Source organism: Zalophus californianus, chromosome 10 (genome assembly GCF_009762305.2).
Source record: "Zalophus californianus isolate mZalCal1 chromosome 10, mZalCal1.pri.v2, whole genome shotgun sequence".
NCBI classification, from domain to species: Eukaryota; Metazoa; Chordata; class Mammalia; order Carnivora; family Otariidae; genus Zalophus; species Zalophus californianus.
In genome coordinates, this window is record NC_045604.1 from 37,908,641 (window position 1) to 37,922,546 (window position 13,906).

Sequence of the window (13,906 nt, forward strand, 5' to 3'; positions counted from 1 at the left end):
CTTTTATTTTTATTTTTATTTCTGAAAAGTTTTCTTAAGTAATAGTTTTTAGTATTTCTTTTGTTGCACTGCTTTGTTTTTCTTTGGGGAGGCCAGCTATTCATATGTAGGCTCTTCTTTGGCTCTCTGTGTCTCTTACTTTCTCTTAAAGTCTTATTTTTTTTAATCTCTTTTTTCTGTTGGACTGTTGTTCATCTTTCTTATCTCCATTCCCTTTTTCCTTTTTTGATTACTCTAGTTGTAAGGCAGACTGACAGTATTAGAGACAGTTGAGAGGAAGGGAATGGGTATTATATTAGTCAACCAACAATGCCTGCCACAGGCTAGAATCATTGGAGGGAAGAGTCTGTCTTGAGTAAAATGAAAAATGATATGTTTTTAATGACAATAGGATGGATAATCAGCAACATCAGCTACTTTCTATATAGTTCCTGGGAGGTAGAGAGAAACCCTGCTTTATATGTGGGTGCTAACTGTTACTTCCAATTACATTGTTGATTTTTATTTTGCCAGGACTTAATATTTTTAGTGGTCATTACATTTTATTTTAAAAGACAAGAGAAAGAAATTTATATTTTAACTCTTTGGGACACTTTAATAGTCTGCCTCATTTACTTATTTATTCTTTTTAGCACATATATATCTAAATAAAGTGAAAGAGGAATCCTAGGATTAGCAAAAGCTGATAAAAATTTTAAGATTTATCAGCACATTAGAGCTTACAGAACTAGAAAATCTGAGGTGGAAAACTTCTTTAATAGCGTCATACACCACTTTGTGTAAAATTTGAGACCATAGGTGATATAAAATTAATGATACTATATTTAATAATGCAAAGGTTTTAAAAGCATGAAATTCTTACTAGCTGGTAAGTTATATCTTTTTTAATCACATGTAGTTGGATAATCTGAAAAAGTTTCCTCAGTCTTTGAATTTCTAAAAATAGTATCTCCATTAAGATATTTTTATATGCTCATGGAAATTAACAGTGAAAATTCAGCCAAACAATATGCTTTCTATTTTTCACTGGTATGATTTGAAGTTTCATTTGAATTCCCTGAAACTAGCAGTTCTTAAAATTTTAGGAGGTGGTGAGTTGCTTTCAAAATACGATTTTAAAAAATGGGTTTTCTCCCAAGACAGAATACACAGACACACACAAGAAATTTTCATACCTTCATGACCCCGCTGAAAAGACTGCCCTAGATATATATGTTTATAGTTAAAAATCTTTCTCGTAACTAAAACTTAGTATACAGTTTTAAAATTTGGCAATTAGGGCGCCTGGGTGGCTCAGTTGGTTAAGCGACTGCCTTCGGCTCAGGTCATGGTCCTGGAGTCCCGGGATCGAGTCCCGCATCGGGCTCCCTGCTCAGCAGGGAGTCTGCTTCTCCCTCTGACCCTCCCCCCATCTCATGTGCTTTCTCTCTCATTCTCTCTGTCTCTCAAATAAATAAATAAAATCTTTAAAAAAATAAAATAAAATAAAATAAAATTTGGCAATTAAATGGTCTTAGGGACATCAGAAACTACTAAATGCTGAGTAGGCTGATTCATAGGATCTGTCAGAATATTGTTGCTACATCATTATGTAATCATCTTTTTTTAGGGTGGAATATTAAAGCTGCTCTGATAAATGAAATTGTAGACAGTTGTAGCACTGAGGAAATTTGCTCAATGAAAGTTTTCCTGTTAACGTACTTTAAATCAATTCACCTGAAATTTTTCTGTATTAGAAGTTTACATTTTACATTTAGCTTGTCAGATACTTGATTTTAGAAATTGATTTGATAGGATGAAAAATAAACCTTAAATTAATGAGGGGAATAATCACAAATAATTTCAAAACCTTTCGAAATTTTGTTTCCCCAACGCTGTTCATGAATTTCCTAAAAGTGTGCTAAGTTATAGTTTGTCTTTTTACTTTTTTTCACACTGTAATGGAAATACTAATAAGCAATGGAAAAATGGAATAAATGAAAGAAACAAAGAAAAACTGTTTTAGTAGTAGGTGACTGGTCATCTTTTAATTTACAAAATGTATTATATGGTAATTATTAATTAACAGTTATAAATTATTTTTTATTTTCTTTCCTAAGTATTATTGCTTTGTATTTATTGAGGACAAACAAGATTATAATTTTCTGTACACTGACTTTTAGATAATTAGGGAGGCTTGGCTGCTGTATTAGCCTGGAATACAGGCAGATTATGTAGTATTTTAATTTTCTTTTATTAGTTATTTTCTTTAGTGGTACAGATACTTAAGATGTAATTATGTAGGGTGCTGCCTAAAACATAGACCTTTTTAAGAATAACCTGTATTTAGGGACTAGAAACTCTTCTTTTTGTCCTCTACAATTAGAAATTTAAACTGGAAACATACACATTTTACATTTTACAGTGTACACCTTCACATTCAAATAGCTCTTAGATTCAGTGTTTAGGCACATCTCATTTAGTTCAGTATATGTTAGGTCTCACATGAATTCTTTCATATATTAAATCAATTTTAAAACCCATTTAAATTGGGACGCCTGGGTGGCTCACTCGATTAAGTGTCTTCCTTCAGCTCAGATCATAATCCCAGGGTCATGGGATGAAGTCCTGCATCCGGCTCCTTGCTCAGCGGGGAGCTTGATTCTCCCTCTGCCTGCCACTCCCCCTGCCTGTGCTCTTTCTCTCTCTCTCCCTCTGACAAATAAAATCTTAAAAAAAAAAAAAGTTTCCTCTTGATAGAGTTTGGAAAACATTGGGCCACCATATTCCTTGAAGAGAGCCTTTTCTGTATATACAGTTCATTGAAGTTGCTTCTTAGTCTTTTTGCCTCTCTGGGCCAAACATTTCTGGTTCCTTTAGCTTTTTGTATAGATCTTATTTTCAGATACTTTAATCATCTATGTGTTTGTGCTGTACCTTCTAAAGTCATTTATTGGTGAAGATCAGAATTTTACATATTCTAACTACCTTAGGAAAGACATGGTCATTATGGAGTAGTAGAATGGTAAGACCCATTTTTAGTTACCTTTTTACATTTTGTACTTACATCTTTTAGGGTATTTTTTTGGTTCACAGAAGTAGAAGGACCGGCCATACGTTGAACATATGTGAAATTTTCCAGTTTACTAGAGAAATAACTCCATTGCTGAAAGTATCTATTGTTCTTTGCAGCACTGTTTCTTAGATTCTTAGAGCAAATTATTTCTTCATATAGAAGAATATAGAGGAACTTTAGTAATTACACAGAAACAGTCTCTCCACAACTATGATTTTTATTCATCCAGTAAATATTGTGTTCAAGGCATTCTTCTAAATATTGGGGGTAAAGTATTGAACGAAAAAGCAAAATCTTTTATATTCTAGTGGAAAAGAATGAAAAATAATACTCTGTCAGGGTCTGATAAATACAAGAAAAAAAGTAATGCAGGATAAAGAGTATAGAGAGCATGACCATAGGGACAGGGTACCATTTTATAGAAGCAAAGTCTTAATTGTGCCATCTTGAAGGTTTTCAGCTCTGTAGATCACTAGTGTTTATTTTACTTCTGTCTAACATTACTCAGCATGTGTTTATTAGATAACCTTTTGTTATCATCTCTTCAGTAGTGCTGAGTTGGCTGCATAAAAGCACTTTGCTGCTAATCTTGACTGGTCACTTAATGTTCACTGTGTCGGGTAAATGATGGAGATGAAAACTATGTAAGGAATAATAATGTATCTGTGATAGGCATAGGTTTCAACTGAATATGTGATTTAGAGGATTCAGCAAGTCTCCCAAAAGACATGTGATTATTTTTAGTGGTATTAAGCCTTAAGCCCTATATATCTGATGCAGATCTTAAGAGGTAGAGTATATAGGCTAGTGCATGCCATACTTGACTCATGTTTAACCTGGTCCCACCTTACCACAAATCTTAACTTCCACTGAACTAAGGATCTGTATAAAGATTCTGAGTCTGATTCCATACCCACGAACCCATAACCTACACCCATCTACTTCTCAAGACATGTCCTACCTTTCTATAATAAGCCCTTTTTCTTCTTGGCTTATCCAAAATCAAATCAAATGTAGGGCTCAAGTTGCAAGTCCTCCTTAAAACTTTTCTTACTGACTTAATTCCACAATGATATAGCCCTTTTCTAAATGTCTCCTTCACTCATAGTCTGGGCCATATAGTTTTTTTAAGATTTTTTTTTAATAACAAAGGCGAGGGGAGGGACAGAGGGAGAGAGAATTTCAAGCAGACTCCCTGCTGAGTGCAGAGCCCAACACGGGGCTCGATCTCATGATCCTGAGATCATGACCTGAGCTGATATCAAGAGTCAGACGCTCAGCTAACTGCCTGAGCCACCCAGTCAGCCACTCAACTGCCTGAGCCACCCAAGAGTCAGACGCTCAACTGCCTACGCCAACTGCCTGAGCCCCACCCTATGCCCCTGTGCCATATAATTTTTGTGTATATACCATTTTCTATGTTTCCAGTTTTGTCTTCTCTCCCTAACAAGTGAATGAGCTTTTTTGGAGCTATACAGTGCTCAGTATCTGTTCACAGTATACATAGCTAAAAGGAAAACTTCTGACACCAAATGTGTCGATTTTCCACACCAAGAAATTCACCACTTCTCTGTGAACACCAACTGCATGTCCTATAATTTATTCATTTCTGACACTAATGACCCAGAGTTACCACAGACACACAGGTTAAGGGCTCAGTCCCATGAGACCACGCCCCACTTCACATGGCAGTCACGAGTCTTGGCCTCTTGTACTTTTGACCAACTGGCTCTAAGTCTGGGGTTCCCACGACCCACTCCTCAGGTTTGATAATTTGCCATAACTGCCCATAGAACACAGGGAAACACTTCACTTATTGTTACTTACCACTTTATTATAAAGGATACAAGTCAGGAACAGCCAAATGAAAGAGATGCATAGGTTAAGGTATGGAAAAGGGGCTCCATGTACCACCCTCCCATCACCTTGATGTGTTCCCCCACCCAGGAGTTCTCCAAACCCCTTTGTTGAGGATTTTGATGGTGGTCCCATTATGTGAACATGATTCATTAACACTGGCCAGTGGTGATTGAACTCAACTTCCAGCCTCTCTCCCCTCCCTGGAGGATGGAGAGTTGGGGCTGAAAGTTTCAACCCTCTCATCATCACGTTTCCTGTGATAACCAGGCTTCATCCCTCTGGAGTTACCACATTAACTTAAACTCAAGCATGTTTGAAAGGGACTTCTTATAAATAACAAAAAATGCTTCTCTTACCCCTTATCACTCAGGAAATTCCAAGGGTTTTAGGAGCTCTGTGGCAATAACCAGAGACGAAGACCAAGTATATATTTTCTTATATCACAATATCACAGTAGGCCAGTATTGGACATGAAAAACAGGCACTGAGTAGCCAGTGAAAATCTGTAGCAGTCCATGAGACCTTACTAACTCTTCAGAGGACTCTGATCATTTTTGTATCTTTTTGCATGTGTGCAACCCAAAGCAAAATTATTTGTATGATTGGTTGATTAGAAGATTATTTATAAGTAAAAACTGATATCAGTTTCTGTTTTCGTGTTATAATGTCATACTTAACAACTAAAAGATAATAATTAGATCAGATAAGCATCACTCCTTTGGATAGTTGGGCAAAGATGCCTCACACAAAAACATTTATTCAGCTCCCAAAACTGTTGTTAGGCTTAGAATATTATTGAACTCATAGTAGTAAAAATTTGTTATTCTATGGTGAATGATAAGGCCCAGATCTGGTAATGTTTTTTTGTGTGTGTTGTAATGTCTGTAAATTTAGTGTAGCAATCTTTTTTTTTTTCTCCCTTCTATATGTGGCCTGACTACCTAAATGTTAATTGAATGACTATTTTTACTTTGCGATGTAATCTTCCTTTTTCACTTTTAGGGCACTAGATTAATACGTTGTTTTATAGCTTATAAATTAAAGCACATTTGGGGCTATACTCCTGCATTTTATAGATGTTAGGTTACAATAAAAAAAAAACTTTAGTGTATTTTCCTTTCTTCTTAAAAGATAGATGTAGGTGTGATGGAGGCAAGTTAACTAAACCTTACTTTTTTTTTTTAAGATTTTATTTATTTGAGAGAAGAGAGAGAGAGCATGAGCGGTGGGGTCAGGGGGAGGGACAGAAGGAGAGGGAGAAGCAGGCTCCGCACTGAACAGGGAGCCCCATGCAGGGCTCAATTCCAGGACCCAGAGATCATGACCCGAGCCGAAGGCAGAGCCACCCAGGTGCACTAAACCGTACTTTTAATTCTGATTTGTGCAGCGAGTGAACATTTCCTATTACTTTTAAGATGCTTTGCACTCATATATATATTTATATTTATATGTATTAGTGTATATATATTTAAATGTAATATATATTATATATTTTTATATATATATATTATATATATATAATTTTTTTAAGAGAAAGAGAGGGGGCAGGGAGGGGGAGAGGGGAGCTGGCTCCATGTCCAGCACAGAGCCCAGTGAGGGGCTTAGTCTCACAACCCTGTGCTCATGACCTAAGCCTATACTAAGAGTCCGATGCTTAACTGAGCCACCCAGGTGCCCCTAGATGCTTGGCGCTTCTTAAGTAGACGTCCTGCTGTGACTTCTAGTTTATTCACTGTAGTAAACGGACATTCCTTCCTGAACCCTGAACCTACATAATTTAGTTCATTACTTCCCACATGCAAATAAGGTATGCTGATTTTGATTTAATTTTTTCCCACTATAGTTTTATAGAAAGATGTGAAGTTTTTTTTGCTTTTTATTGTTTTTGATACACACCCCTTACAATTCAGTTTATTCTTATCTGGAGGTTTCTGATCCTGTATTTAAAGAACTCTGGAGATTAAATTGGGGTGGGTTAGGAGTCCACTGGAGAAAGAACATGTTCCCAGTGAGTATGGACTGCAAAATAGTTTTTCTTAGTTAAAAAATTTACAGGTGTCCTTTTTATTTTCTAGCTCCTGTAATTTCAGGAGCTTAGGAGGCCAAATTGTTACCAACTCATCACATTTTCTAATGAGGTCGGAAATCTCCCTCCAAGGGTGGTAGGGAAGGTATGTTTGGTATGAAGGGATAAATTTGGGTAAAATTTTATAGGCATCATCTTAACTTTTATTTGACTTTCTTTCATAGTTGGTGTATGAATTCTTCTTAAGATTTTTGGAGAGCCCCGATTTCCAGCCTAGCATTGCAAAGCGATACATTGATCAGAAATTCGTACAACAGGTAAGGAATTCTTAATGTCTTAAATTTTCTTATATTTGTCTTAGCAATGACTTATTAATTTGATTAAAATAGTCTTTCAAAACTTAAATGGTTTATTTCACTTTAACAGTATGTAATACTCTTACCAGACAATTAGGATAAAGGTGAAGTAGCTTTGAGAATACAAGAGTATTTTAAGCAAGAGTGAACTTCTAATGAAGTCAATTGAATTATCTTATCCAATACTGAATTTTCAGTATTTATAAAGACCAGAAAAGCAAGCCTTTCTGGACAATCTGAGAAAATTTGTTATGATCATTCAATCTAAAGAAGCCTTCTTTTAAATTTTTAAGTCTTTGAACTTGAACTTTGACATATGTTTTAAGCATTGTGTCTTTGAAATGACAGAAAAAATGGAAATGGAATCATTGTTTAGGAGTTTGGGCATTAGGCTCCTTTCCTGTTACTAATTACCAGTGACCTTTCCTTTTTCCTTTCCCCTTCCCACCTTAGGCATTCTAGCCACCCAGTTCCTAAGCCACAGATAAATGGGATCTTTAAGAAGAAAAGGAAATAGAGTGAAACATAATGTGATACCTTCTTTTATTTATTCTTTTTTATTTTTATTTTTTAAGATTTATTTGTTTGAGAGAGAGAGCACGCACAAGTGGGGGGAGGAGCAGGAGAGAGAGAACCTCAAACAGACTTCCTGTTGATCACGGAGCCTGACACAGGGCTCAATCCCAGGACCCTGAGATCATGACAAGCTGAAATCAAGAATCGGCCACTCAAATGACTGAACCACCTAGGCTCCCCCTTCTTTTATTTTATAAATTGGTTATTAGCTATTATTTTTTGGAACCTACATACTGAAAATTAATTTCTCAGAATGTGTTCATTTTTATTTTCAAAATCTTTTCAACAATGTAAAAGCCTCTTTTTAACTATGGGGAATTGGCTGGCCCTAGACAAGATTGTGAAGTAGACCAGATCTTTCTATGTTCATTTTTTCTCTGGAAACTTATCAGTATGTAAGGTCTCATTAGGAATTTGATGCTCCCCTCTTCTAAAGTTGTTTGCATTTTCAAGAAAGGTAGAAGATGAGTGATAGGGTAGTGATGAACCCAGTGCTAAGGCTGGGATTAAAGTTGTTGGGAGGGCCTTTTCGAACCTCTTACCACCACTGTATGTTAAAGATTCTACAAACGTGACTTCCACATATTTGGAATTGATTTTTGGTCATTTATACCTACCTCTGACCTCTATACATGAAGTATTCTGACTAGTTGCTGTGAGTATATTGATTAATGGAGAATATTGTCAAGAATATGTCCTTCAGCCATTCAAGCAGCTCCTCAAATTATGAAGAAATATTAGGTGTGTGCTAACAGTAAAATTTACATTTCATTCACAAGTAAAAATGAGATTAGATGGAGCTTTGTTTTGGTAATTGCAAATAAATGCACATTTATTTCCTTCTGTAGCTCTTGTGTGCTACAGAAGGAATATAGTATATTAAGGAACTGTAATACCATATTAAATTGTGTTTAAGATAAAAAGCAGGTTGAGAGGAACAGTTGCATTAGTGCTTCTTCAGTCTGGAGCTTGAGGTATTTCTGCTGCTGGATTATTCTGTGGGTTTGAGGGGGATCAAGAAGAAAACTGTGAGAGTGGGACCCATTTTCTACCTTCCCTGAATACCTGAACTATCTGAAAGCCAAAGCCCAATAATTTGTTCTTAGCAGTTTAGATGACTATGCTTTCATAGATCACTTCTCTTATTCTTATGTTACTTTTGTATATAAGGGAATTCTCAGCTTTTGTATTTTGAAATTATTTGATTATGTGGTAATTTTAAGACTTAAAAGTACAGGAAAAAAAACTTAAGTATAAATGTGGGCATTCATTATTTCAAGAGAAAAAAACACTTGCATAATTCCAAGTTATGTTCAAGTCATAGGATTTCAGAAGAAAAAAGGAAGCTAAGAATTATTGAGTGCATATTTTTATGTGCCAGGCACTGTTCTTCTATGCTTATAAAGAACTAGACTATGTCTAATTCCACACAGCTAGTGGCTGGGACAGTCAGGATTGGAACTAGACTATGATATTACCTTCACTTAAAAAAAAAAACAAAAACAAGATTAGGCTCAACCTTCCTCATTTTATCAATGATGAAAAAGCTCAGAGGTTATGAATTACCCTTAAAAGCAGTTAGATATAAGTATCACAGCCAGAATAAGAAACAATTTCTTGATGATGAGGTTTATATGTGTTTTATTACATGAATTTATATTTATTTATTTATATCTATTTATATTTCTAAATAGATTATTTTATTTAGATTAATACTTTAAAATAGGTTTCTTTAAATAGATTTGAAACTTGGTTAACAGCTATTCTCTAGTTTAATATTTTCTCCTGAGGATCAGCTTGTACTAGATTATATTTGTTCTTGAATTAAACATGTCAGCCTTAACAATTAGGGGCCCCTTTCATTAATTTGAAAGCTTATCTTCTAAGTAAACCCAACATCAGAAACTTGGATTTGACTGTCTCAAGTGAGTAGTTTAGCCATTTTTAATTAGAATAATTTGAACTGAATTTATTAGGTATATAAACACAAATTCTTATACTCTAGGTATTTTTGGCTAGAGCCTCATTCAGGACTTTAATAACCTAGTGAACAAAGAATGCAAACTATAAACAAGACACTTGTTTAAGGACATATAAATATGACTAAAGTCATCACTGCCCTCAAAAAATATTCACTCTAGTAGAAGAGATGTATATGTAAACAGTTACATATAATTCAAGACAGAATGGGAAAAGAACTTTCAGGTTCTGAGCTTGCCATCTTGACTGTAATTATCAATATCAAAGTACAGAACATAGAATTTCTTGATGACTTCATATATGTAATTATATTCTATAGAGAAGGGAGTATTTTAAAATTTTTTCCTAAGAAAATCAAATTATTTTTTTTAAGGATTTTATTTATTGAGAGAGAGAGAGAGCATGAGAGAGGGGAGGGTCAGGGGGAGAAGCAGACTCCCCGCCGAGCAGGGAGCCCGATATGGGACTTGATCCTGGGACTCCAGGATCATGACCTGAGCGAGGTCAGTCACTTAACCGACTGAGCCACCCAGGTGCCCCAAAAATCAAATGTTTTATTTAAAATACAGTAATGCCATTTTTTGACAGAAGAAATTCACTTTACCATTTTAAAAATGGAAATTTGAGCTTTTGACTTTAAATTTTTCATAGATCTCTTTATCCTGCCTTTGCTGAAGAGTTGTGTAGAGAGGTATAGGAAAATGTTGATTTGGCCAGTTTGAACTGGTTTAAAATTTTGCAGCCGGTTGCTAAGGTGACTTTAAAAATCTGTGGTCTCTCATCTTTTATTTCATTATTTCATGAATGATTTTTGCTCTATTAGCATGTATCTGCTGACTTGATTTTTAGTGTAAAACCACAAAACAGCTTTGGTTTGTATAAATCATTCTAGTAAACTGTAAATACTCATTTGCACATGTGTACTTTTTAAACTTCATTTATTTATAATGACTTGCAGTTTGCAAGCTTAAGATTTTTGTATGTCATTTTAAATTATTAGCACTAAAAATCTCTCAAATCTCAACACTCTAAAATTATGAGCCATGGTTAGTAGTCAAGAATAGAATTTTAAAATGAGTGGCAAGGCAAAAATAAAAAAAAATCCCACTTTTTTTTGAAGGGTTTATATTATTATGTTTTTTGAAATGAAGTGAAAAGAAATATTCCTTAAGCTTTTCTTTAGCTTCATTATTTAGCAAGAATAAAATCAACCTAAGGCAGAATCTTTAAGAATCTTTAAAAAATGTTTTAAAGATTTCATGGTTTATCTCTAAATCAAATTAAAAAAAAGTGAAGTTTTAGCTCAATTATTTTTAAAAAGTAATTTCTCAGATTTTTTTTAAAGCTCCTGGAGCTTTTTGATAGTGAAGATCCCAGAGAACGTGACTTCCTGAAGACTGTTCTGCACCGAATTTATGGGAAATTTCTTGGATTAAGAGCATTCATCAGAAAACAAATTAACAACATTTTCCTCAGGTAAACTTGTCATATATTCATATACAGCACTTTTTTCCCCCTCCATGTTTTCTTTTTATTCCACTTCCTTTAGATTAATTTTTAGTATCTGAACTCTGTTAATTGATAGTATTTGAGTTATTTTTAGCATATTTTGTGGGTATCATTTGGTTGCATATAACTTTTTAGAAACTTGTAACTACTCATGTGAGTGGATAGTAGTAATGAAGACTGTTTTTAATAGGTAATACCAGTGTTCATGTTTAAAATTCATTGAATTTGTCTAGTTACTTCTTTGAGCTTCTTAAGAAAATATGTATAAATATTGTTTAAATCATTTGCTCTTGAAAGTACTTTCATTTGTTTTTCTGACAAAGCTAATTAAATTTATATGGAGCCTATATTTTCACTATTTTATAAATGATAATCTGTTAAGTAGTTCCTTCTAATTAGGAGATTTAGCTTTAATATACCCATATTTCAGGTTTGGTTTGTTTGTTTTCATTGGAAATCTGGCAGAATTAGGCTAGCATTCCCACGTTGTAACAATTAGAAATCAAATCAGTAACAGCTGTCTCCCCTAGAGAGCGCATCTTTCTGCAGGTCTCTGTCCTCCTCTCCTAAGTCCACTTTACTCATTTAACACCTTCCCTGTCCTGTAGTCATTTGCGTTTATGACTTCCTGCTTTAATAGCAAACCTAATCTTGGAAAGCTAGGCAGCCTGTGTAGTTTAGGTTTAGCAAAGCTATGAATAAAAGTGGCTTTATTACATATGGGTCTTTTTCTCATGGATTTTCCTATGGGTGGAGGTTTCCTATTTTGAAAAGTGTTTCCTTGAGAAAACCCATCTTTCTTTTAAATTTTTAGGTAAAATAAAATATTCCAGGTGAAATAATATTCCACTATCTTTGTGGCTAGTTTTAGCTAAAGAAGTAACTAATTTGGGACAAAATAGTTTACAAAGAATTCCTGAAGCATGCTTGTACGTTTCTTATAGTTGCCCTTAGGATTGATTTCTTTACCTTTCTGCCTCTTCTCTCAGTTTAGTTTTCTAATGTTTGAGTTTTCATTACATCTATCTTTATTTTAAATTCAGGTTTATATATGAAACAGAACATTTCAATGGTGTTGCTGAACTCCTTGAAATATTAGGAAGGTAAGTCAGTTTTTTTGTTTTTAAAGAGTTAAATAACTTTGAATGTTTTATGTATTAGAATCTTAGCTGGGGTGGAGAAATTATTTTGTATTTTAGAGTTTAAATATAGAGCACAAGACATGGTTTCTCAACTGAATTCTTTTTATAGCTTTTAAGCGGTCAGCATATTAAAGTACTTGGCCATGCAAGACATCTGTTTTAGAATAGGCTCTGCCTGCTTTTGAAGCTGTGGCATGTTTTATGCCTGATCTTGCCAGACTGCCTCAGAAACTTCTAGGATTTGATTGGGAAGAAATGAAGTAAACTGTTGTGAATCTTTGATAAACTTATAAGAATTCTTGTTGAGATATTGATAAGCCAGTCCTAATCCATCTGTTCTTTTTAGAAGAATCTATAACCTTTTAGTTTACATGAACATTTTGCCTTCCTTACTCATCACATAGCAGTATTAACTTGAGATTAGGCCCCCTCTATTTATAGTTAGAGAATGATTATGGAGAAAATTCTTAATTTCAGATCTTTCAGCAAAGTAGGAGAAACTTCAAAATTTACGTCAGAAAATACTTTTCGCTTCAGAAAATATTGAAAGTTCTAACAGCATTGTGATATTGACTCCCCTGTGGCTTTAGGTAGGAGAATAAAGGCAATAATGCATAAATAAAGTGATAGGCTTTATAGAAAATGAAGGTAGAAATTACTTAGTGGGACTTTAATTGGCAGTCCCAGTTTTCTTTTGGGATCATTGAATGACTTAGAGGAACCAGACTTGTTTGAAGATGGGTAAGTCATTCAACACCAGGATTGAAGCAGAACACTATTCCTTATGCGATCATAGATACAATTTTTGGAAATAAAGTAGTAACTACTTAACCCTTCCCCCTGCCTTTTTTTCCCTCCAGTATTATCAATGGCTTTGCATTGCCACTGAAAGCAGAACATAAACAATTTCTAATGAAGGTTCTTATTCCTATGCATACTGCAAAAGGATTAGCTTTGTTTCATGCTCAGGTAAGTTTCAGAAAATTTCAAATTTTGGATATTGTTTCAAAGGCTGATATAAAGGCAGAGAAATTGAGAAATATTAAGGCAGCAATTTTAGGTATAATTAAGCAATTTGCTTTGTAAATTGCTCAAGGCAAATTTTCCTTATAATTTAAAAGTATTATGATATTTAGCTTTATTAAATAAGCTCAGTGCACTTTAAGTGTAAATATAAGAGAGATAACATCAAGTTTTCTTTTCTGGTCCAGGCCCTGACTTTGAATGAGTCCCACATATCTGCAGAATGTTCCATCTAGCATAGATAGCATAGTTGGACAGTGATTTTAGTCTCCATGAGTATTTAGAGAATAATACCCTGTCAGTACAGGTATACATGCAGAAACATGCTGAAAAACTTAAATGTTAGCTTTAGTCTTGTTTCACTTAACTTTACATTCAG

The 13,906-nt window shown here is 34.5% G+C and overlaps 1 protein-coding gene across 1 annotated transcript in view; it reads left to right on the plus strand.

Moving 5' to 3' along the window:
* PPP2R5A (protein phosphatase 2 regulatory subunit B'alpha) overlaps nt 1–13,906 on the plus strand; it is a 65,113-nt gene that overhangs the window by 40,259 nt on the left and 10,948 nt on the right. Inside the window, exons 4-7 of the mRNA XM_027613639.2 lie at nt 7,166–7,258; nt 11,199–11,329; nt 12,406–12,465; nt 13,365–13,473. Of these exons, the coding sequence (XP_027469440.1) occupies nt 7,166–7,258; nt 11,199–11,329; nt 12,406–12,465; nt 13,365–13,473 (393 nt within the window). The remainder of the gene's footprint in view (nt 1–7,165; nt 7,259–11,198; nt 11,330–12,405; nt 12,466–13,364; nt 13,474–13,906) is intronic.